General features: G+C 45.6%; 2 protein-coding genes across 4 annotated transcripts in view; one reads left to right on the top strand and one right to left on the bottom strand.

Annotated features, from left to right (window-relative positions):
* Positions 1 to 2,019: 2,019 nt before the first annotated feature.
* The window catches only part of plcb3 (phospholipase C, beta 3 (phosphatidylinositol-specific)), a 51,641-nt gene continuing 32,342 nt past the window's right edge, over positions 2,020 to 21,318 (bottom strand). For 2 of the 3 annotated variants that reach the window (XM_030432002.1, XM_030432003.1), the window contains 27 exons: positions 20,616 to 20,716; positions 20,357 to 20,523; positions 19,476 to 19,622; positions 19,239 to 19,396; positions 18,233 to 18,315; positions 17,973 to 18,057; positions 12,006 to 12,153; positions 11,779 to 11,880; positions 11,618 to 11,691; positions 11,418 to 11,514; positions 11,017 to 11,101; positions 10,763 to 10,887; positions 10,313 to 10,467; positions 10,071 to 10,232; positions 9,875 to 9,974; positions 9,679 to 9,783; positions 8,865 to 8,959; positions 8,630 to 8,774; positions 6,954 to 6,995; positions 6,664 to 6,773; positions 6,439 to 6,548; positions 5,592 to 5,751; positions 5,262 to 5,338; positions 5,003 to 5,092; positions 4,836 to 4,893; positions 4,485 to 4,571; positions 2,020 to 2,908 (listed from right to left, as the gene is read on the bottom strand). In XM_030432002.1, coding sequence (XP_030287862.1) covers positions 2,591 to 2,908; positions 4,485 to 4,571; positions 4,836 to 4,893; positions 5,003 to 5,092; positions 5,262 to 5,338; positions 5,592 to 5,751; positions 6,439 to 6,548; positions 6,664 to 6,773; positions 6,954 to 6,995; positions 8,630 to 8,774; positions 8,865 to 8,959; positions 9,679 to 9,783; positions 9,875 to 9,974; positions 10,071 to 10,232; positions 10,313 to 10,467; positions 10,763 to 10,887; positions 11,017 to 11,101; positions 11,418 to 11,514; positions 11,618 to 11,691; positions 11,779 to 11,880; positions 12,006 to 12,153; positions 17,973 to 18,057; positions 18,233 to 18,315; positions 19,239 to 19,396; positions 19,476 to 19,622; positions 20,357 to 20,523; positions 20,616 to 20,716 — 3,186 coding nt within the window. In that variant the 3' untranslated portion in view covers positions 2,020 to 2,590. The remainder of the gene's footprint in view (positions 2,909 to 4,484; positions 4,572 to 4,835; positions 4,894 to 5,002; positions 5,093 to 5,261; positions 5,339 to 5,591; positions 5,752 to 6,438; positions 6,549 to 6,663; positions 6,774 to 6,953; positions 6,996 to 8,629; positions 8,775 to 8,864; positions 8,960 to 9,678; positions 9,784 to 9,874; positions 9,975 to 10,070; positions 10,233 to 10,312; positions 10,468 to 10,762; positions 10,888 to 11,016; positions 11,102 to 11,417; positions 11,515 to 11,617; positions 11,692 to 11,778; positions 11,881 to 12,005; positions 12,154 to 17,972; positions 18,058 to 18,232; positions 18,316 to 19,238; positions 19,397 to 19,475; positions 19,623 to 20,356; positions 20,524 to 20,615; positions 20,717 to 21,318) is intronic. The other variant, XM_030432005.1, reaches the window with a different exon arrangement.
* LOC115590595 (trichohyalin-like) lies at positions 14,870 to 17,170 on the top strand. Its single transcript, XM_030432006.1, has one exon. It carries the CDS (start codon positions 15,015 to 15,017, stop codon positions 16,503 to 16,505), a length of 1,491 nt encoding a protein of 496 aa, XP_030287866.1. The 5' UTR covers positions 14,870 to 15,014; the 3' UTR covers positions 16,506 to 17,170.

Raw genomic sequence — 21,318 nt, 5'->3', positions numbered from 1 at the left:
GACGTGTTTGTGGCAACTTAACAAGAATTAAAGCGAGGTGTCGGGACATTTTCAGGTTGTGTTTGTGGCAACAAACTAGCTTGTCATAAACTTTATGTCAAAACAAAATCTCGTCCCAATTCTAACCAACTGATTTCTGAACGTATGAAGCAGAGTTCCACAGAAACATGCAGAGCCAACATGTTTTCTCTGGACCGGGTCTGAATGTGTGACGGGGCGTGATCGGCTACGTTACGTCCTGCTGACTGTTTGGATTCATATATAAAAGGTTTCTTGAATCCCTAAAAACTTAAATAACCACAAAAGAAAAAGTTGTTAAAATTCCATTTAAATAGATGACAGTTTACAAAGTGTGTGTGAGGGGGTAATCAGACAGACAGGCAGCCAGCACTCACTGAGGGACGGAGGTGGGAGAGGACCAGTCCGACCGGGTCGCTCATCTCACACCTGTTCTCTCCCCTCGGCCTCTCCGGACCTCCGGCCCTCTTCAGCACTTGTGGTCAGTAGTAAAATTCACGTAAAACCAAACACATACACAGAATACATAAAACACAGAGTGGCATCAGGCCTCAGAGCCGACGAGACGGGAGGGAAAACATCAACGTGTTGCAGTAAAAAAGAAAAGAAAAGGAAACGTCTGCTGTGAAGGATGGAGACATGAAGCAGCAGCTCCGACAGAGACTAACAGAGGCAGTCAGCTCAAAGTACCGATTAGTTTGTGCATCACAATCACACATTCAACATTCAGCTGCAGTCTGAGACACTGAGGGAGTTACAGTCAGAGTTACATCAGCTGCTCCTGCTGCATGTTCACTGACAGTCAGAGGAGACACCTGGTGAAATGTGAGCGTCAGAAACTCACTTCTGCAGAGAGGAAGTGGAACTTTCTGAGCTGCTACAACACCTGGACAGAAATAACTGAGCAGATTACAGTGTTTCAGGTAGAAGGTGAAGGAATGCCCTCGTGTTCTGGCCTTTACACACACACACACACACACGCACACAGACACACACACACACACACACACACACACACACACACACACAGAGTTAGTGCATTAAAGTGTCACAGACTGTTGTTATCAGCTCACTGTGATGTCGTTCTGCAGGCGGAGAAAGTGGCAAACTCACTGCAGCAACTCACACAGACACACACAGACACACACACCGACACACACACACACACACACACTTCCATCCATCAGGAAGTGTTTCTGCCCCGACCAGCAGATGTCTCATCAAGAGATTAACACACACACACAGAGTTTAGTAATCTGCAATATAAAACTATTAAAGTTCTTCCATAAAGTGTGTGTGTGTGTGTGTGTGTCTGTGTGTCTGTGTGTGTGTGTGTGTGTGTGTGTGTGTTATGTGTTTCTAACAGAGTGTAGATTGGATGGGATGAGGATTTTCCAGATTTTCGGCCTCTGAACCAATAAGCTGTGTGTGTGTGTGTGTGTGTGTGTGTGTGTGTGTAAAGTGACTCTTACATCACTGACACTCTCCGTTCTTCACCTTCACACACACACACACACACACACACACACACACACACACACACACACACACACACACACACACACACACACTCGGGTCCAGATGGGTGTCTGCTGACCGCCCACCATGCCACCTTGTCTGGATTCTGATTGGAGGTTAAAAGGCCACAGACTTTATTCCCACCAATGACGCTGCAAATCCTCCTGACACAGGTGTGTGTGTGTGTGTGTGTGTGTACAGTCAGACAGGACAACCAGGAAGCTCAGACCACCAATTTAAAACACACACACACACACACACACACACACACACACACACACACACACACACACAGCTGAGGCTGCAGTGCCGCCTGCTGGTCATCAGCTGCTATTACAGCTGAACAATCGCTTCTAAACTCATTTTCATGTCTTTAAAATGAGATTTGGATAAAAATTCAGCTCACTTTTACTTTATATTCTGTCTTGATGCTCAAATGTGTCTCTAACTTTGAAAACCTTTGGTGTCATAGTGGAAAAGATGTTTGGTTTTGGACATTTATTTCTTGCACTCTGTGTTTTGAATTGTACCATGAGGCGATTATAAAGTAATCTCAGTTGTTATACGTTGTCACAAAGACTTTTTCCACCATTAAGGGTAATTTTCATAACTGTGTTCCTCTCTCAGCAGTTTAAATCTCACAGAAAGTTAAAATAAAGAAGTTAAAGCTGTTACAAACAGACAGACTTCAGCACAAACAGTGTCAACATAGAGCTGACGGTGGTGAACCCACAGCGACGCTCACTGAGCAGACAAACACGGGAATGATGCAAAGAAAAAGTACGAGCAACATAAAGCAACACAAAGAGACAGAACATGTAAAAAAAAAAAAAAAAAGTTTGGTTACGATTCGTATGAAATCTTCCAACAAACTGATGTGTTCTCTGACAAAAACAGCCAAATAAAAAATAATATAGCTCTGTAGACAAGAACAACAACAGTCTGTAATAAAAAACAGGAATAAAATTAGTTAATAATTAATATCAGTACTATCCCACATTATAATCATTATAGACCCCAGTTGAATGTATGCATTTTCCTTTTTACAATAGTTTTAACTGAAGGACATCTCCGCCTCGGACAGGACGGGAGTGGTGGACGAGGAAGTGGAATCGGCCAATGAGGCAGTGCTATTGTCCATGCTCCTGTTCCAGGTGCTGCGATTGGGCGTCGACGGGTACGACGGCGTGGAGCAGTTGGAGGGCGGGCCCGACCCGGAGCTGGGGGTCGGGCTGCTGTTGTTGGACAGGGACGAGAACAGGGCGTCCTTTCGGAGACCTTTGTTCTGGAGCTCCAGCTGAAGGTGCTGGCAGATTTCCTCCGGTAGTCGCTGATACTCGTCCTCCAGTTCTCTCTCCAGCTGAGACTCCAGCTGATCACAAACACCGGCAACATATCAACATATCATCAAGAGTTAAAATTATACATTGAGACTTTGGGAAATTCCCTTTATTGCTGAGCGTTAGATGAAAAGACTGATCGTTCTCATGTCTGTATGTTTATTATTTAACTAGAACAGGCAGGTGATGAGCTTAGCTTAGCATAAAGACAGGGAAGCAGCTAGCTTGATGGCCTAGAAAGTTTTTAAAATATATCTTTATACATTTATGTTGGTACAAACTAAACAAACAAGATATGTTTTAGAGATGCTCGCAAGTTTTTTACCTTTGGACAGAACTGGACTCGGGTTAGCATCCAGTCTGCATGCTAGGCTAGGCTAACTGCTTCCTTACTAATTATTTCAAAAACATTAAACTATTTCTGTTAAAGGCTGGCAGGCAAATTGTGTAACAGGTCATCATTTTTCCATTTTACACCCTTTTCAGATGAGTATTTTGGGTATCTGCTAAGCTAAACCTGTTAGCTTCCACAGCTAGGTCTTATTCTGTATCATGTATGGATTCAACTGCTACCTAATTTTGTTTATGTGGCCAGTTATCATATCGTAAATGTAAATTATTACAGAATTTCTCAGTTAATTATTGATTTCAAGAGACAGACCTACAACCAGATACAGCAACGAAATGGTGACGTTGCACTGAGCTAGCTAACGTCACAGCCAATCAGAGCTCAGATTAAATGTTAGCTTGTTAGCTCCCAATGAATCATGTGTTGTGTTCCGATATCCATACTTCCATGAGTACACTTAAACGTAGTACACTATCCACACTTACTAAGTACGCAGATTTCAGCAGGTGAGTATTGTTTCAAATCTAATACTCCGTGGTGCACTTACCGGAAATTACGATCGCGACAGCCGCCGCGGCGGCAAAAACATCCTGCTTTGAACGGTGAACATAAGACATCTACGGCTTTACTTTTTAACAATTACAATCCTACAATCCTGCAGTATGGCTCCGCTGCAGGCGCTGTTGTCTCAGAAGCTATTTAAAAAAAAAAATCCGAGCGGAGCGCCTCTGCCTGGCTCCGCTTCTTCCGCTACGTAGACAAGATGGCGGCCGTTGAGTGCGCAAAGTGTACATCGTTGCACACTCAGCAATTTTGCCGTTATGAGTGCAACATCCGGGTCCTTTAAGTACACTTCTTTTCACCGCAATAGATATCGGAACACCCTACGTACTCAAACTAAGTATAGTAAGTACGGAAAGTATGGATATTGGAACACGGCACAGGTTTACTGCTAGCGTTCACACAAAGAGCCACGCTGAATGTTTGAATGTCTGACATTGTTGTAGTGTCAGCTAACAAGCTAGCTACCAAGATGTCAGCTCACAAAATGGATATTTACAGTTGAGGATAAAATCTATACAAATATAGTGTTAGCTTTACCCTAAGTGATAGCATTAGCTTGATAGCTGTAGCTGTTTTTTCCTCTGTGATATTAAATGTAACTGGGCTGAACTTTACTTTGTCCAGACAAGCTGTTTCTGCTCTCGACTGTGCTGAATGAAAGCAGTTATTGAGTCAGTCGGAGTGTTTTTGCTCACCCCTGGGAGTTCATCGTCGATGTGCTGCAGCACCTCCCGCTGCCTCATCATCAGCTTCTCCTGCCTCCTGGTCTGAGCCTCCTCCAGCTGAGCAAGAGGAGCAAAACAACATTCAGCACAGGAGTGTTAGGCAGGAAATTCAGGGACGTAGGAATAAAAATAGATGGGAGCTCAGAAGCAAGGGCGTCGAAGATTTCAGGAGAAAACACGCAAAGGGAAGGAGGAGGAAAAGAAGATGATGTGTGAGAGGAGTGAAGTTGATGACAACGGCAGAAAAACACATATGAAGGGTTAGTAAAGTAAAGTAGGGGATTGTGGAGGAGTGCTGGTGAGAACAGTGTGGGTACTCACCCCGCGGATTAAGGCGACCGAGTCTTGAATATGTTTCCTGTTGATCTCATTCAGCTCCCTGCAGAGCGAGATAGAGAGATGAAGAGAAGGAGAGAGGAGAGGAGTGTGAATCAAAATAACAGAACAGCCAACAAACATGTCCGACTGCAGACTGCAGGCTCGCCTACACTTCAGCCTTGTCTTTGTCGCGGCTCTTGGCTTCGCTGATGCTGTTTTGTCGCTTCCTGTCCAGGATCTTCTGGAGCTCCTTCTTCTCCCTGCAAACACAGAAACCAACATTACATCAGAGACATTTCACATTTATGTCACTGCCAGGAAAACTACATTAGAATCAACACTGTGCTGTTCATTACGACTATCAGCAGGACGTCACAGTGACTGACTCCTGGTTCCTCCAGCTGTACAAGGTGAACCTGCTGCACTCACTTCTCACACGTCTCCCTGAGCTTCTTCAGCTGAGCTGCTTGGCATTCATGCGCCGTCTCCTTTAACTTCTGGAAGGCCTGAAAACACACGGCAGCAGACGACGGCCTGTCAGTGAACGCTGTGCAGATGTACCCGAGTGCCACAGAGAGTCTCAGAGGTCAGCCGATGATGAACTCTGTGTGAGTGAGCGTCTTTAATAATTCAAACCAGGGACACAGTGTTTGTCCAACTGTGTCACCTTGAGTGTTTACACATCAGGTGGAGGGGTGAACTGACGTGTGTGTGTGTGTGTGTGTGTGTGTGTGTGTGTGTGTGTGCGTGTGTGTGTACCTCCTGCAGGTGTGTTTGTTGCCTCTCTCTCTCCAGCAGGTGAAGCTGCTGTCGGAGCTTCAGCAGCTCCTGCAGCTGCCACTCCCTCAGCTGCACCGTCTGCTTCTCGATCTCCTGATCCAACGCTGAGAGCTCACGCTGCACCGGCTCCTGGGACTCACTGCACACACACACACACACACACACACACACACACACACACACACACACACACACACACACACACACTTAGATGTTGCTCCTCATTTACACATTTTGGAAATATTCAGCTTTTTCTGATTTTTCCATTCATCCTTGTGGGGAGTTTTTCTAATTTTCGTTCTGCTACTGCTCCAGCTAACGTCCAGCTAAAGGAACAGTTCAGCTATCAAAATGTTCAGCTTTTTAATCTCTAAGTGAAAGCACCAGGGGCGATAAGTGTTGTATGTTGAGTTCAGAAATATAGTTGGAGCATATCACCAGGCTAACTGCCGCTAACTGCAGCCGTTACCTAGTTAGCCTAGCAGCTAGCAGTCGGTACTGACAGCTTGGTGAAGAGGGAGTGTTGGTGTTTGCATCGCTCGCATGGAAGATTTGAACTGGGATGGGGCTAACTGGTTAGCATGCTAGCTTCAATAGATAATTTCACATATTGTATTGATAATTTGTTTATTATTCAATGTTGCTTCAAGAGGCTGGAAATCAGAAAATAATGATTGCTTTTCTTAGTAAGTTTCTCAGAGCGATCGAGTGTCCAAGTAGCTGCAGAGTAATTGAATAGTTGACAGAATCTAAAACTCGTTGCAGCTCTAACTTAATGATCCTTCTTTAGATCATCTTAATCTCGTCTTTATAAATCCACTCTTACTTTTTCTTGATGCTGCGTTTCAGGTGTTTCTCCATCTGACTGCGTCTCCTCTGGCCGTCAGACTGAATCTGGCTGCTGCGACTCTTCTGCTCCTTACTCAGATTCCACACCTGCAAACACACACGATCACAAGCTCATTTATTCTGCAGCACACAGGAGAAAATATTACACATCTTGTGCCGACGCCAGTTGTTTCTGTGGAGCTGTCTGTGTCTGTGTCGTTACCTTCTTCAGGTGCTTCTTGCGCAGCTCTTTGAGTTCTTTGTTGTGTTTCTTTTGCAGCTTCAGATAGCTCTTCTGCTTCCTCAGATCCTCTATGGAGTCAGCATTGACCTCTGAGAGACAGACAGATAATCAGGGCCAATCACCTTTGTTATCTAACAGTGGGAACAAACCACTCCTGACCTTCACCAGGCTGCACATTAAATACTGTATATATCCTACATGCAGCTCTACGTGACGCAAACATGAGTTCACTTATTTCTGTGTGGCGATGGATGTGCTGATGACCTTACCTGCCAGGACAGTGGCTATGAGGTCTTCTTTCGGACTTGGGGCTACACACACACACACACACACACACACACACACACACACACACACACACACACACACACACACAGTGTGAGATGTGTGGAATGGACACATGGGAAAGTGAACCACGCATGATAAAACAGTGTGCATGGCTTTGGTTAAACAAAAGTTATTCTTCAAGTGAAACGAATGATGTTTTTCAGAGATGAAAGAAACTGGGCAGGCTAATAAAGGTGCAGTGTGTAACACTTTAACTTCTGCACATGGGTTAAAAAACAGTTATCTTTAGGGTTGGGCGGTATGACGATATTATACCGTGTGACGGTATAAAAGTGTCCACCGGTAGAGATTTTGCAATACCGTTTATACCTGAGAAAGAGCAGATGTCTGCGGCATCTCTCTGAGTCACTGTAGTTACACCGCCTCAACACACGGGGCACTGCAGGCACTGCGGCAGACTGCTTGGCGTGGTTGCATGAGCACGACGAAGAAGAAACAGCTTTACTGGAGTGATAACAATCATGGCGGAGGCGGAGAGTGAACGTCACGAGGAAACGGAGGCAGCCCGACCCACCCATGACGAAGAGGAGGAGGAACTTGTTCCGAAAAAGGGCGCTACATCTGTTGTGTGGAACTTTTTCAGATTTAGAAAATCCGACAACGAACAAAAAGTGATACTCTGCAAAGAGTGTCACGCGACTGTTGCTGCTGGAGGTGGAAACACCAGTAACCTCTTCCACCACTTAAAGCTAAAACATGCGAAGCAGTATTATGAAAGCCAAAACATGAGTGGCGCACCCGCTGCTTCAAAAACAAAAGTTGCAGCAGCTCCTCTCATCCAAAAGAGCTTGGCAGAGTCTTTCACCAAAGGCACCCCGTATGACAAAAAATAACGTCGATGGAGGAAGATAACGGAGGCCATCACGACACACATATGCAAAGACATGGTCCCGATTTATACCGTTGAAAAGCCGGGGTTCAGAGAATTACTCAGCACCCTCAACCCGAGGTGTGTAATGCCCAGCTGCAAGCACTTTACTGAGGTGGAGTTGCCACGACTATATGGAGAGTGCCGTAGCAAAATTGAAAAGGAGTTTCAAAGTGTTCTTCATTTTGCTACAACAACAGACTGCGATATATACCGTTACCGTGATATGAAACTACTCATACCGTGATATAAGATTTTGCTCATACCGCCCAACCCTAGTTATCTGACGTCATGACGTCTGTGTATTGTGTTGCAGAGATATCTACTGAGGTTAGCACACTGACCAGCTAACGGTGCTCGGAGCCCCCAGTCTCCACCACTACATGCTAGGCTAACAGAGCTAACTAGCTAACCACAGCTACAGTTAGTCCCCTTTCTGTTCACAATGTGAACAAGACAGCAAGCCAAATCTAAACATAGTGCAGCTTTAAGTTTCACTGAAGAAGAGTTTATGTTTGGACAACAAAGCAAAATGCTTCACTTGAAGATTAAAACGTATAATAAAATTATAAGACTACAATGGATATGTCTGCAGTGAAGACACACACACGGATGATGATGTTAGCTAACGTTAGCACAACAAACTGGTAACCCACTAAACTCATTCAAGTGCAAAACAGCAGAAAGTCTGAAACTCTACTCTGAAAGTGTCGGGGGGGGGGGGATTACCTTGTGCAGGTACTCTGATGATGTCAGGTGAGGGTTCCGATGGGGGGAGGGGGTGGAAGGGGTTGAAGGGGGAAGGGGGTTGACCTCCTGGAATGACATCACTCTTTCTCCTGGGCTCTCCCTCTTTGGGTTGGCTGGGGACATGCTGGAGAAAAGGATGGATGAGTGACGGAGGGTCTGCAGGCACCACACAGAGACCGACTGCCGACTACAGAGAGATCTCTGAGAGTCTTACCTCATTGTTGTCCTCTATCAAAACAGCCAGCTGTGTCTCTCTCTTGTGCAATTCACTGACGTGCTTAATGGGGTTGGTCAGAGCCTCTGCATACTCTGAGAACACACACAAAACAAATACAGCAGAGTAAGAATAAGACCATGAATATCCACAAAGTCCCAAACTGCTGAAGTCCAAATCTGTATCACAAAGTAACTTCAGCTCTCAAAGCTTCATCACATAACCACAGCCCTCAGAAGAAAACTGGTTTGAACAGATTAAATTCTGATGACTTTGCTTTCAAGTCTAAAGTTGTCTCAAAGGAAAAAGTACACATATCTGCTGTCTCTTTGAGATTTAGAGGAGGAGATGGATGCTAGCCCCAGCAGCCAGGTGACTTAGCTTAGCATGACGACTGGGAAGAAACAGCTAGCTTATCTTGTTTATGTTTGTTTAATCCGACTGTAAAACAAAGAGTAAAAAGATGTTGTGATGGTTTAACTGAAGGTTTTGTAACGGAGCATTTCTTGGCTGGCAGGTAACCAGTGAGACTCATACAGATTTTGTTACCTTTAAAAAACGACATCTATTTCCCCCATTTCAAGTCTTTATGCAAAGCTAAGCTAAGCTAAGAGGCTGTTAACTGTAGCTTCAAATGTACCCGACCAACACGCGAGCGGTACCGAGCTTCTCAGCCAACTCTTGGAAAGAAAGTGAATAAGCGCGTTTCACAAAAAGTCTGTTTCTTTTTAAATCCACGTGTCATTTAGATAGCGTGAATACTCGTCGGCTGAAAGTATGAACTGATGGTTTAAATCAGACGTGGTGTTCCTACCCTGGTGCTCGTTGGGGATGTAGTCCTGAGCTTCGGTGTAAACCAGCAGCGAGGGCAGGAGGAGGGGCTGGTTCAGCTCGTTCTTCAGGTTGATGTAGTGGAAGCCTAGATGAAGGAACAAGAGAGGACTGAGTGACTGCTGTCCACTGGTGCTGCTGCGTCACTGAGGACTCGGGTTAAATGCGTGAGTACCGACCAGGTCTGATGGCCGACACGGGGAGGATCCGGTGTCCAATAAACTTGCCGTTTTCTTCAAACACGGCTATCCTCAGAGAGGCGAGCGTCGGGAGGACCACCTGCAGAGAGACGGTGCTGAAGGTTAACACAGGACAAACAACAACAGGTGAGGAAAATATGCAAAACACAAAACTGTGTTTGTGTGCATCAGGTACCTTATTGAACACAAACATTTCATCATCCCACACGGGGTCCAAAGAGTTCCCAGCAGATGTTTTGGTTCTGTACTTCCTCTTTGTATCGGCAGGAAGTCCAAACATGTCCACCTCCACGTAGACGCCGACCTTTTTATCTGACAGGAACTGACCTGACATCACCTGGTGGACGTTTAAATCAAACACGTTCATTAAAGGATCTCAAACAGAGAAATGTAACGTCCCAATGAGTTCATCCTCACCTTAATTTTGACAGTGTTGGCGACTATTCCATCGACGATGTTTTCTGTGAACGGGTCAAAGTGTTTGTCCGTCCTCCTCATGAACTCTGGTTTCAGCAGGTAGCCGCTGCCGCCGTTGTACTCGAACACGCCCATGTTCAGCTGCATCGGGAGGTCTGGAAGAGACAGAGGGGAGGAATAAATGTGAAGGGAGGATTTAGAGGGATAAAGACTGAGAGGCTTTAACTTATAAAGCTGAGGAGACTCTTTAAATCATCAACACTACAGTATCTGCCAGCTGCACAAAGACCTTAAAGACCTTATTTATATCACTTCAAACTGAATCTGCTAGGATAGTAAAAATGAAACTGCAGCTTCTCCTGGTATCTGTGTGAGATATGTCCTCCTTCAGGACGCTTTGAAGGCGTCGTTTTTATGCCCTGTGAGGAGGAACACAGCAGCAGGACGTACCGAGGGTCTGGAAGTTCAGCGCCACCATCTGGCAGCCCACGTTCCAGAAGAGCTGAGGCATGTAGTTGGAGCTGTCCACCCTCGTCCCTTTGGGGTAGATCCGGCTCAGCTGGTTCTTATTGTACCTGGAGGAGTTCTGTTAGGATCCAAACAGGACTTTCACAGGTTCTTTCTTTTATGTTTACAACCACTAGATGTCAGTTAAAAAAGTTATTTGCTGATATATTAATGTTTAAAATATAGTTAAAGGATACTCGACGAACTCGACGGGGGAACTCTTCAGGGTGTCCATCCCCTTTGTTTCCACGAACGAAGACATCTCAAAGAACTTCTTCCTCTCTGGTGGACGGAGAGAGAGAGAGAAACTCAGAGATCAGAATGAGACAAAGAGCGGAAATCTACACGGCTGCAGGAATCAATTAAGATCTGAGTGTACGTGTGACGGAGCTGCATGACGAGACTGATCATTAACCACGAATGAGACCACACAGCCGGCCTACCTGCCTAATGAGCTACATGAGAGAGGTGCTCAGGGCTAACGAGGCGTGTCCACACACACACACACACACACACACACACACACACACACACACACACACACACACACACACACACACACACACACACACACACACACACACACACACACACTTACTGTTTGCCACCTCGAAACTCTTGAACTTGACAGGTTCGATGTAGTTGACGAGTGTCGACATCTCCTCTGTAGCGTTGACCTCACTGCTGGCTGTACCCTGAGGAAGGCAGATACCACCCATCAATCAATCAATCAATCAATCAATAAGCTCATCACCAGCCAGTCAGACACCACATCAGTCCGATCTCTGTGGCTCTTACCTCGTCAGAGTTCGGCTTTTTCAGCTCTGCCACCGTCTCGTCCTCCTCGTCCTCGTCGCTCTCTCCTTCACCTCCTAGAAGGACGAAATGGAAACTATGAGTTCCAACACGTCCACGACGCCGACGCCCTTCAATCAGAACTTCATTCTGCTTCAACCCACCTATGGATTTGCGAGGCTCCAAGTCTTTGACCATCCTCTCAGCCAGCTTCTCCTCCCCGTTGGACAGCATCTGACTCCCGTAACTGTCATTCAGAGGACAGTCTGCACAGAAAGCAGCCGGCCATCAGCTTAAACATCTTGTTTTTACACAGATATGAGCAGCACAGGTTCTCCATCACCCCGACTACTACTGAAGCTGGTGTACGCTGGTGTTTGTCTGCGCTCACCGTTGTTGGGTGACGACTGCTCCTCCTGCTCTCGGCGCCGTATGCTGCCTCCACTGGAGGGTCGGTGGTGATGGTGCTTCTTCTTGTTCTTGATGAGGATCTTCCCCATCATCTCCTGCGGTGAGGGCAGCGGCTGGCCGGGCTCCAGCTGCAGCCACAGGAAGGACAGCAAGATGAGCAAACAGGAGAACGCAGCGAGACGTTTACGTATTTTAAATCACATGTAAAATCTGCATTTAATTTAAAATATGTAAAGGGTCACATGTTGAGTCAAAGTGTTCACATGAACTAATCAGGTGTCGGCACAGAGCTCAGAAAACACGACTAGAGCAAAATGTTCCACTGATCATTCACTAAAACACAACTGTGATTTGGGTCAAACTGATCATATTTCATGGAGAAGTTAATATGATCAGAAACAGAAATTTAAATTCTGTCCATAAAACGGCTGTAAGCTCCTGATGTCGTCACTTCAACCTGTGTTGTCGACAACAAGAGACATCTGACAACACAAAATCACATTCTGCCTCATCGGGCACACGTCATATGATCCGAGTTTCTCTTTTCAGCTGACAAACAGGTACACAACATTAACATTTTATTAAACAGACTCAGCCATCTGGTCGGTCTCTCTGGTACTGTCCTCAACTGGTTTTGTTCCTATCTCACAGATCGATGCTTTTATGTAAGTATGGATACATGCTCCTCAGGAACCCATGAAATTGGATGTGGGGTTCCCCAAGGGTCAATTTTAGGTCCACTTCTTTTTAATCTTTACATGCTTCCTCTTGGGGATGTCATCAGGAGACACGGCATCAGCTTCCATAGCTACGCTGATGATACACAACTGTACATTGCCGTGTCTCCTGATGAAACAGATCAAATTGATGCCCTTCTTAACTGCATTGTAGACATCAAGTCATGGATGGCAGTGAATTTCCTACAGCTCAACCAGGACAAAACTGAGGTTTTAGTTATAGGTCCTGAAGGCCAGAGAGAGAAACTTTTTCCAAAACTACAACATCTTAAACCAACACAATCAGTAAAAAATCTGGGCGTGATTTTTGATTCTGAGCTGAATTTTATTCCACATATCAGAAATATGACAAAAATAGGTTTTTATCATCTTAAGAACATAGCCAGAGTCCGCCCGTTTCTCTCCCAGGCCAGTACGGAGGTGCTAATGCATGCTTTTATTTCCTGTCGCTTAGATTATTGTAATGCCCTGCTCTCTGGTCTTCCCAAAAAGAGTACTCTAAATCTCCAATTATTACAGAACTCAGCCGCACGAGTGCTGACGAGGACCAGAGGGCGGGAGCACATTACACCAGTTTTAGAGTCACTGCATTGGCTCCCCGTGCGCTTCAGGATCGATTTTAAGGTTCTTTTACTGGTTTTTAAATGTCTTAACGGCATTGCGCCCTCCTACTTATCTGACCTGCTTTTACCATATCAACCCTCGCGGACCCTGAGGTCCTCCGGCTCTGGCCTTTTATCCCTACCAAAACCAAGAACTAAAACCCACGGTGAGGCGGCATTTAGCCACTATGGCCCCCGCTTGTGGAACAGCCTGCCGGAGAACCTCAGGTCTGCAGAGACTGTTGATATTTTTAAGGGAAGGTTAAAGACACACCTTTTTAATCAGGCTTTTAACTAATATTTTAAATTCTTATTCCATTCTTATGTGGTTCTATCGTATTTTATGTTGTTGTTCCTATCTTGTTTTTTTTTTTTAAACAATTTTCATCTTAAATAATTTTTTTTTTTTTTTTTTTTTTTTTTTTAATTATTTATCTTCGATACTATTTTATTTTATTTATTATTATCTTATGCATTTTATCCTTTTAACTGTTCACTTCTTTAAATTATCTTTTGTCAGGGTTTTTATCCTATCTTATGTTTTTAGTTTTTAAGGGTTAACTCCAGAGTTTCCTCAGGGGGGTCCTCCACACTGGGAGCTGTGTCTGGGATGCTGCTGGGGGTGCTGTCCCTGAGTCCCTTCGGCCCGGCCAGTCGTTGTCTGTCAGGGTCGGGGGGCCTGGGCACTGGTGCCCCCCGTGGCACAGCCTGTGACTCCTCCCAGTGTGGACGGCCCCAAAGGTGGCGTTTCCTCAATCCTCAGTGCCTTGCCATGTCTCCTTATTTCCTGTAGTAAGTGTGTGTGTGTGTGTGTGTGTGTGTGTGTGTGTATGTGTGTGTGCATGTATATAGTACGGAGGGTGGGAGGGAGGGGCTTTCTTTATTATTGTTTTATGTTTCCTGTGTAAAGCACTTTGTGCTACATACTCATGTATGAAAAGTGCTTTATAAATAAAGTTGATTGAACACCTGGACACGGACCGGGCGACACCAGGACCAGCACCATCACACAGCACACTCTGTTGTTGTTTTGCCAAATGAAATTACAAACTAAACTGATATCGAATTTGCTGCGCGCCATATTGGTTTTTATAAAGAAAAAACATTTTAAAAATGAAGAATTCCTAATAAAGTAACTCATGGGACGTTTTTACGATCTTACATGCATAAAGTGAGTTTAACTAAGGAAATAAAGAACTAAAACAAGTTTTTGAGGTCATAAAAATCATGAAAATCAACTTTTTTTTTTTGGTGTTTGTTTTATCTTCATTTAAGTTGGTGGAATTTATTTTTTTTTTTTCAGTTTCATCACATTTTTAGGCTCTCCGTTCAAAAAACAACAAAAAATACAAAAAACTCATTGAACAGTTAAAAAACAACAAGATCAAAGACAGCAGTGTGATGATGTCATCAGCAAACAGAACTCCAAACATGAAAGCACCAAGATCACAGCCAGCGATGATGTCATCGGGTTCCGGAACTCATGAATACTATAGAGGGGCGTCACACACACCAGACATCAGACAACCAGTCACACAGCTGAGACAACACATACTGAAGCAGGGCAGAGACGACACAGCTTAGACAGCATCTACAGAGAATCACAGTTAGTACTTTAGTAATTTAATCAATACCAAAGCACAAGTAGAAATGAATCAAAGGCAGGAAGGAGTACAAATCCATCCTCAGCTTCATAAATCTGAAGCAGAGGACAAACCGCCTCAAGCCCAGAGGAAGAAGCCGGAGCCGAAGAGACCGGATCGACCGCAGCCGATGAGGGAGGACGGCGTTCAGAGGTTACAACTGGATGAGAGTGTGAGGAAACACAACGTGAGACTCCGTCGTATACAGACAGAGATGGAGAATCACACGCTGACCCAGTTCAGAAAAGGACGACGACAAATGGCTGTAGAACGAGACAAAAGGTGTGACGAGATGATGCGGTCTCAACAGGAAGAATACATGAGGCAGAATCAGGAGGAGGTCTCGCAGAGAAAGCTTCTGAATCTGTGTGAAGCAGAAGGCTGGGCAGAGCAAGTGAAGGACAAGCAGCTGCTGAAACACAAACAGAGGCTGGAGAAGCTGAAGGACGTAGAAATATGCCAAGACCTCATACGGCAAGAAGAGGAGCTACGACATCAGGCAGTTAGGGAAGAAGTTGAGTCAAAGAAAAGAAAACTCAAGTCTCAACTGGAGGAGATCCGCACGAGGAGGCGCAACAGAGAGAGGCACATGGAAACAGTGAAACTGGAGGAGGAGAAAGCCAAAGTTGAACAACTTCAACATGCAGAAAGGGCTCTGCAGATCAAGCGTCAGCAGTCAGAGCTGTTCAGAGAGCGCCAGATTCCCACACAGATCGTTTCAGAACAGTTGGCCAAATCAAAGGAGGAGCGAGCCTCGGCCACGGCTCTGAGGGAGGAGCAGGTGTTTCTCAGGGCTGTCGCTCAGAGAGAGGCTGAGTACGCAGAGCAGCAGAAGAAGAAGGACGAGGAGGAGGAGGCTGCCAGGCTTCAAGCTCTCTCGGACTACAGCTGCTGTATGCGCCAGAAAGAGGAGCAAAAACAGGAAGAACTTCAGATCGCCGCTGGGGAACTTCAGGTGAAATTTGAGGCCGACAGGTTGGCGGTGGAGGAGGACAGACTGAAAGCTCAGAAGACCCGAGAGAACAACATGAGATGGCAGGACTTCAATCGGTCCACGGCCGCTCAGAGGCGCCTCCTCCGGAAACAGCTGAGGGAGGAGGAGCTGGAGTTCGAAGTGAAGAAGGAAGAAGCCGTCGTTCTGAAGGAGACACGACTCCAGCAGCAGGCGCAGCAACAACTGAAACAAGCTGAAGAGAGGCTGCGGAGAAAACGCCGCCAGGACGTCCAGCCGGACACCGATGGCGTCCCTGAGCGGCCCACTCCCTGCCCTCCCGGTTCTGCTTTTGCATCTACCAGAATAAGACAGCGCAGAGATTTCATGACTCAACCTCAGGACGCCAAACTGCTGCTGCGAGGAATCAAACTGGAGATCAAACGCCCTCCAGAGACCAACAGGATCGTCCTGCAAGACAACCGGGTCACCCAGAACCACGTGTCCACGGCACCCTGCCTTCCACCCATCCAGTTAGCCAAGAAGGCGGCTTTGAATTACATCTAACCACTCAGGACACGATGTCCAGCCAGGTTCTGGTTCTAGACCTGTTCCAGCTGGCAAAATCACTGTGGCCCAGATCTGGCCCGCATCAAACACGTCCATCCGGCCCACATCCTGTGTGGAACGATGGTACTTGGGCAGTCCACTCCTGTTAGCCAGAACCGAGCCACAAGCAGGCCACACCACAACTAATAAACCACAACTGGTGCAAGTCTGGGCCAGAACCAGCCCACATGATCGGTTTGTTCTTGGCCATCATGGCTTAGACCCGGTGAAGTGGAGTGGACCGCCCCGGTGCCATCATTCCACACAGGACGTGGGCCGGATATTCACAAATTCATTCTTTCTGTCCCTTTTCAGAAACACCACCAGGACCGGCACTGCTGCCAGGTTCTGGTCCAGAGGAGTCTGCGTGTTCTCCTGGTGTCTGTGGGTTTCCTCCAGGTGCTCTGGTTTGTCCCACCAAACTGTCTAAAGAAAATCCAGGTTCACTGGTGCCACCCAGCCGGTTCTGGTCCGGGCCAGACTGGTCCGTGGATTAGCCGGGTCTCCTCGTGTCTGTGGGTTTCCTCCAGGTGTTCTGGTTTCCTCCCACAAAAAATATGTAGAATTATGCTAATTAGGTGAATTGGATAGATCAAAAGATTAATAAAATATAATAAATCACATTTCTGACTTTGTGTTTTCATTAAAAAATGTGTGAGTGTTAAAAACAATAAAAACAACAAAACAAACTGAATATATAAATAAATCAATTACTCTGGACTTTTATATCAAAATCCAGCCGTGTGTTTTTCATGTAAAACAACCAAACAATTTCCACCAATAATTCAAAAATCTCGTCATCCGTCATCAATCAATCAATCAATCAATCGATCGATCTTTAAACACGACGAGTGTTTCTGACTCATTTACTAAAACACTAATTATCAACTTAATTCCCTGATCTGGATTAAACTGATCAATGACCAGAAACAGATTCAGATTCCACTTCTCGCTGTCAACAAAGTGATTGTTAAATTAAATATTATAAATCATTAATTATAATTTATTTTGAGAATAAAGCAACACCAACTTATAAACCAAGTCTTATAAATCTGCATTGTGTGATCGATCGTGTGATCGATCGTGTAATTGATCCCTCTGCGGTTTCTCTCTCATATTACTGCAGCCGGGAATTAAAACCGTTGTGCATTTAAACTGCACACATAATGAAACGGTTGCAGGTTTCAGCTGGTGCTTACAGATATACACAATAACCCAGTCCGGTGCCAGGACCCCTGGCTTGAGTAGAACCAGAACCAGAACCAGAACCATGCATGTTTTTTGCACTTTTCCTTGAGGAGCAGCACTGAGACAGGACGACTGTTTGAGACTGAACACAGACCTTGATGAGAGTTAACATGAACAGATCAGGTGGTGTGCAGGTGTAATAATGCAGAGTCCGATCTGACTGCAGGTCAGCCTCACCGGGTATTTCTCCAGCGGGTCGATGAGCAGAGCGTCTCCAAAGATGGTTCTGCAGTACTCGGCCATCTTGGCCTGCTGCTTGGCCCTGACAGCAGAGGAGACGCACATCAACTGAAAGATCCTCACTGACATGTTAACAACACGTCACAGAGACAACAGTTCAATAAAAGCTGTGAATGTTGCATCTGCATTACTTATAAACACCTCACGCCGACCTGCAAACTGTGAAATAAAAGATAAATAACAAAATAAAGACTTACGAGTCCACGTGGTTTTCAAAGGACAGGATGAGCGGGTACGGCGAGGTCTTGAAGGCGCTCTCTGCGATGGCCTCGATCACCTCCTACAGCCCGAGAGAGCACGAGGACATTAAACTCTGTCAGCACGTGATGAAACAAACGTCTCCTCAGTGTGTTTCCACTGTCATCAGCACTGTTCAACCAAAATACCTCAGCTGGCAACTTGTGAATCAAAACAGTGAGACTTCGTTATGAAGCAGATATTTTACTAAAGATGATAAAATGTTATTTTAATCTGCCGACAGAAAAACACACAGATCGGTCCAAAGACTCGTGAAGAAGACTCATGACATCAGTTTCAGTGTTCAGTCACCACACATCATTAGAAAAGCTCCTCATGATTCTGTTCATGCTGCTGCAGCAGTTCATCAAACTCCTGACAAACTGTCTGATCTTGTTCCCAAAGCTCCAGTAAATCCACTTCACTAACACAGATTCACTATTCATGATTAGAAGATAAACCTGTGATTGTTTCTTCATGTTTTCACCTGACAGAAGACTTTTATATCATCAACAGACGCTGTTGTTCCTCTAAACTGGAGATCTGATGTGGCAGCTGTTTGACTGACGGCTCATTTTAACAGATATGATCTTATAAATCCGCCCTACAACCACAAACGATGCCTGATGCATCATGTAGCCGATGTGATTTCAAATCCAGCGATGCTCAGTTTATATCAGTGTTTAAAGGCATTATTCTGCAGGTTTATGTAGTTTTGTGTGTTCAGCTCTTTGAATGGGACGTTTTTCTATCCAATCACTTGTTTTCTACCATCTTACATGAATAAAGTGAGTTTAAATCAGGAAATAAAGAACTATACTGAGGTTTTGAGGTCATAAATTATGGGTTTTTTTGCCAGGTGCCTGAATATTTACTTGGTAAGTGTCAGTTTTCAGTGACACTGTTATCTAATCTGAAGTTGGACCATGTGGTTCTGTGTGAGTGGTAAACAGCGCTGCCAGCCACCTTGAAGGGGATCTCGGTGGTCATGGTGAAGCCGTGGGTGATGTAGGGCTCCTCGTCCTGCGGCCGGCCCTTCCAGCAGTCCAGCTCCACGCAGCGACAGCCGGTCAGCAGCACCTGCCTGTACATCTCCACCGACGACAGACCCGTCAGCTGACCCACTGGAGACAGACAGAAGGTTCCGGATCAGAAACATGAAGCACAAAGCTCCACATCGTGTCTCTGTGTGTGCATGTTTACCTGTGAGGTATGTGTTGTGTGAGGAGTTGATGAAGTAGTGAGACAGCGGCTGGGTCATGTCGTCGATGACGTCCAGCCTCTCTGGAGGTACGATGCTGTTCTCCTCGCCCCCCAGGTACCGAGCGAAAGCCTGCAAACTGATCTGATCTGCAGGAGAGACGGAGAAGGACGGGTTCAGTTTACTGGCTCTGGATGGACCTGCATCCATCTGCTCATGGCAAACAGAATAATTGAGTTAATTCAAAGGGCAAGGACTGGAAGATGCTGGACTAAACCTGCGTCATGTGCTTCAGCAGTGAGCCGACCCAAAAGAGCAAAAGGCTTGTGTTCTGGGACAGGCGGGAGGGAGAGGGGGCTCAGTGTGGGCTGGACCTCGGATCAGCTTACACATTTTGGCTTAGCAGTGTCCTAGCAGAGCGCTCTGTTCTCCTTCCCTTAGTTTGTACAGTTTATCCACCGGTGACCAAAGCAGAACACGTGCAGGACATTTCATACATTTGTTCTGAACAAAAGTTCTGGATATGACACAAAGGGGGGAACATGGACACGGGCTCAGTCAGGCTTTTAGAAGAGGACGACCACCTCACTGCTGAAACCACAGAAATCCTGTGTTCCTGCTCAACATGTTAACATCGAGTCCTGCTGCAGCTGCATCCACACTGAAACGCTGTTGTCCAGAAAATAATATTATTCATGTGTGTTGAATCTTTCTCTAATGGGGTTATTGGATTCAGAAGCTTAACGACATCAGTTCACTGGATGATTCTGGGAACACATCACAGATAGAAAACAATCGGGCTGATTTATTTTCACTGTTCTGATAAAGATCACACACTAACCCTTACAGGACTGAGAAGTAAACAGGAAGACAGACATGTTACCTCTCTCCAGCTGGCTGGTGTTGGTCTCGTATCTCTCCATGATCTGTCGGACCTGCTCTTTCTTCAGCGGCGGGTACAGAACCTCGTTCAGTCGGGAGTCTCGCTGCCTGCGGTTGATGAAGTCCATGAACATCTCCAGAGAGATGAACGGCTTCCCCTTCGAGCCGCTGCAGCAGAAGAGAGGCATCGACATGACTGATCGTATGTGATGTATAAGTCATGGAGGATCACAGTATGTGCAGGTCAGAGTGTCTCACACCTTTCCTCCAGGATGCTCTGGATCTCGGGCCGGAGACAGAGGTTGTTGAGAAACTTCTGGAAGGCTTCCCACGTGAAATCATCTGGTTTGATTCCGTCTGACTGGAGGAGAAAAGAAGGTTTCTGATCATTTCTTTTGTAAAGAGCAGGAGAAAGAGGCCCGGTTGTTCTTCTTCAGTGGAGAATAAACATGGACGACTTTCTCTCCGCAGTTCTTCTTCCTGACCAGCAGGCGGCACCAGAGCACAGCCAGATAAACAGAACCGCTGACGCTGCAGTTCTGCGTCTGGTTTCAAAAAGAAACATCTTGTGACTCAAAACTGATTTTTAGCAAAGATTGCACCGACTAATAACACACAGGAAACCTTGTTTTACCTCCCAGAACACAATCAGGCTACACATGAGAGCAAACATGTTGACAGCACGATGGATCACAGTCACGTGACGGATCTGAACGTCTGAGAAAGAATGAAGCCGTCGTTTGTAGCACCGATTCTACTTTCTGTCAAGATTTATCTACAACAATCCTGCCTGAAGGAAAATATTCAAACTATTCTGCCTGTCAAGAGTTTAATATGAGCAAGTATTAGTCTACATTTACTGAGAGAGGCACAATAATAATTAACAATAATGATAATAACAATAATAATAGCTACAAAGTTACAGAGTGTAGCAGAAGCATAATCCATTATGTCCAACACACA

This window comes from Sparus aurata, chromosome 10 (assembly GCF_900880675.1).
Source record: "Sparus aurata chromosome 10, fSpaAur1.1, whole genome shotgun sequence".
Classification (NCBI taxonomy): Eukaryota; Metazoa; Chordata; class Actinopteri; order Spariformes; family Sparidae; genus Sparus; species Sparus aurata.
The sequence above is the reverse complement of the archived record's forward strand: the minus strand, read 5'-3'. Positions and strand labels throughout refer to the sequence as shown.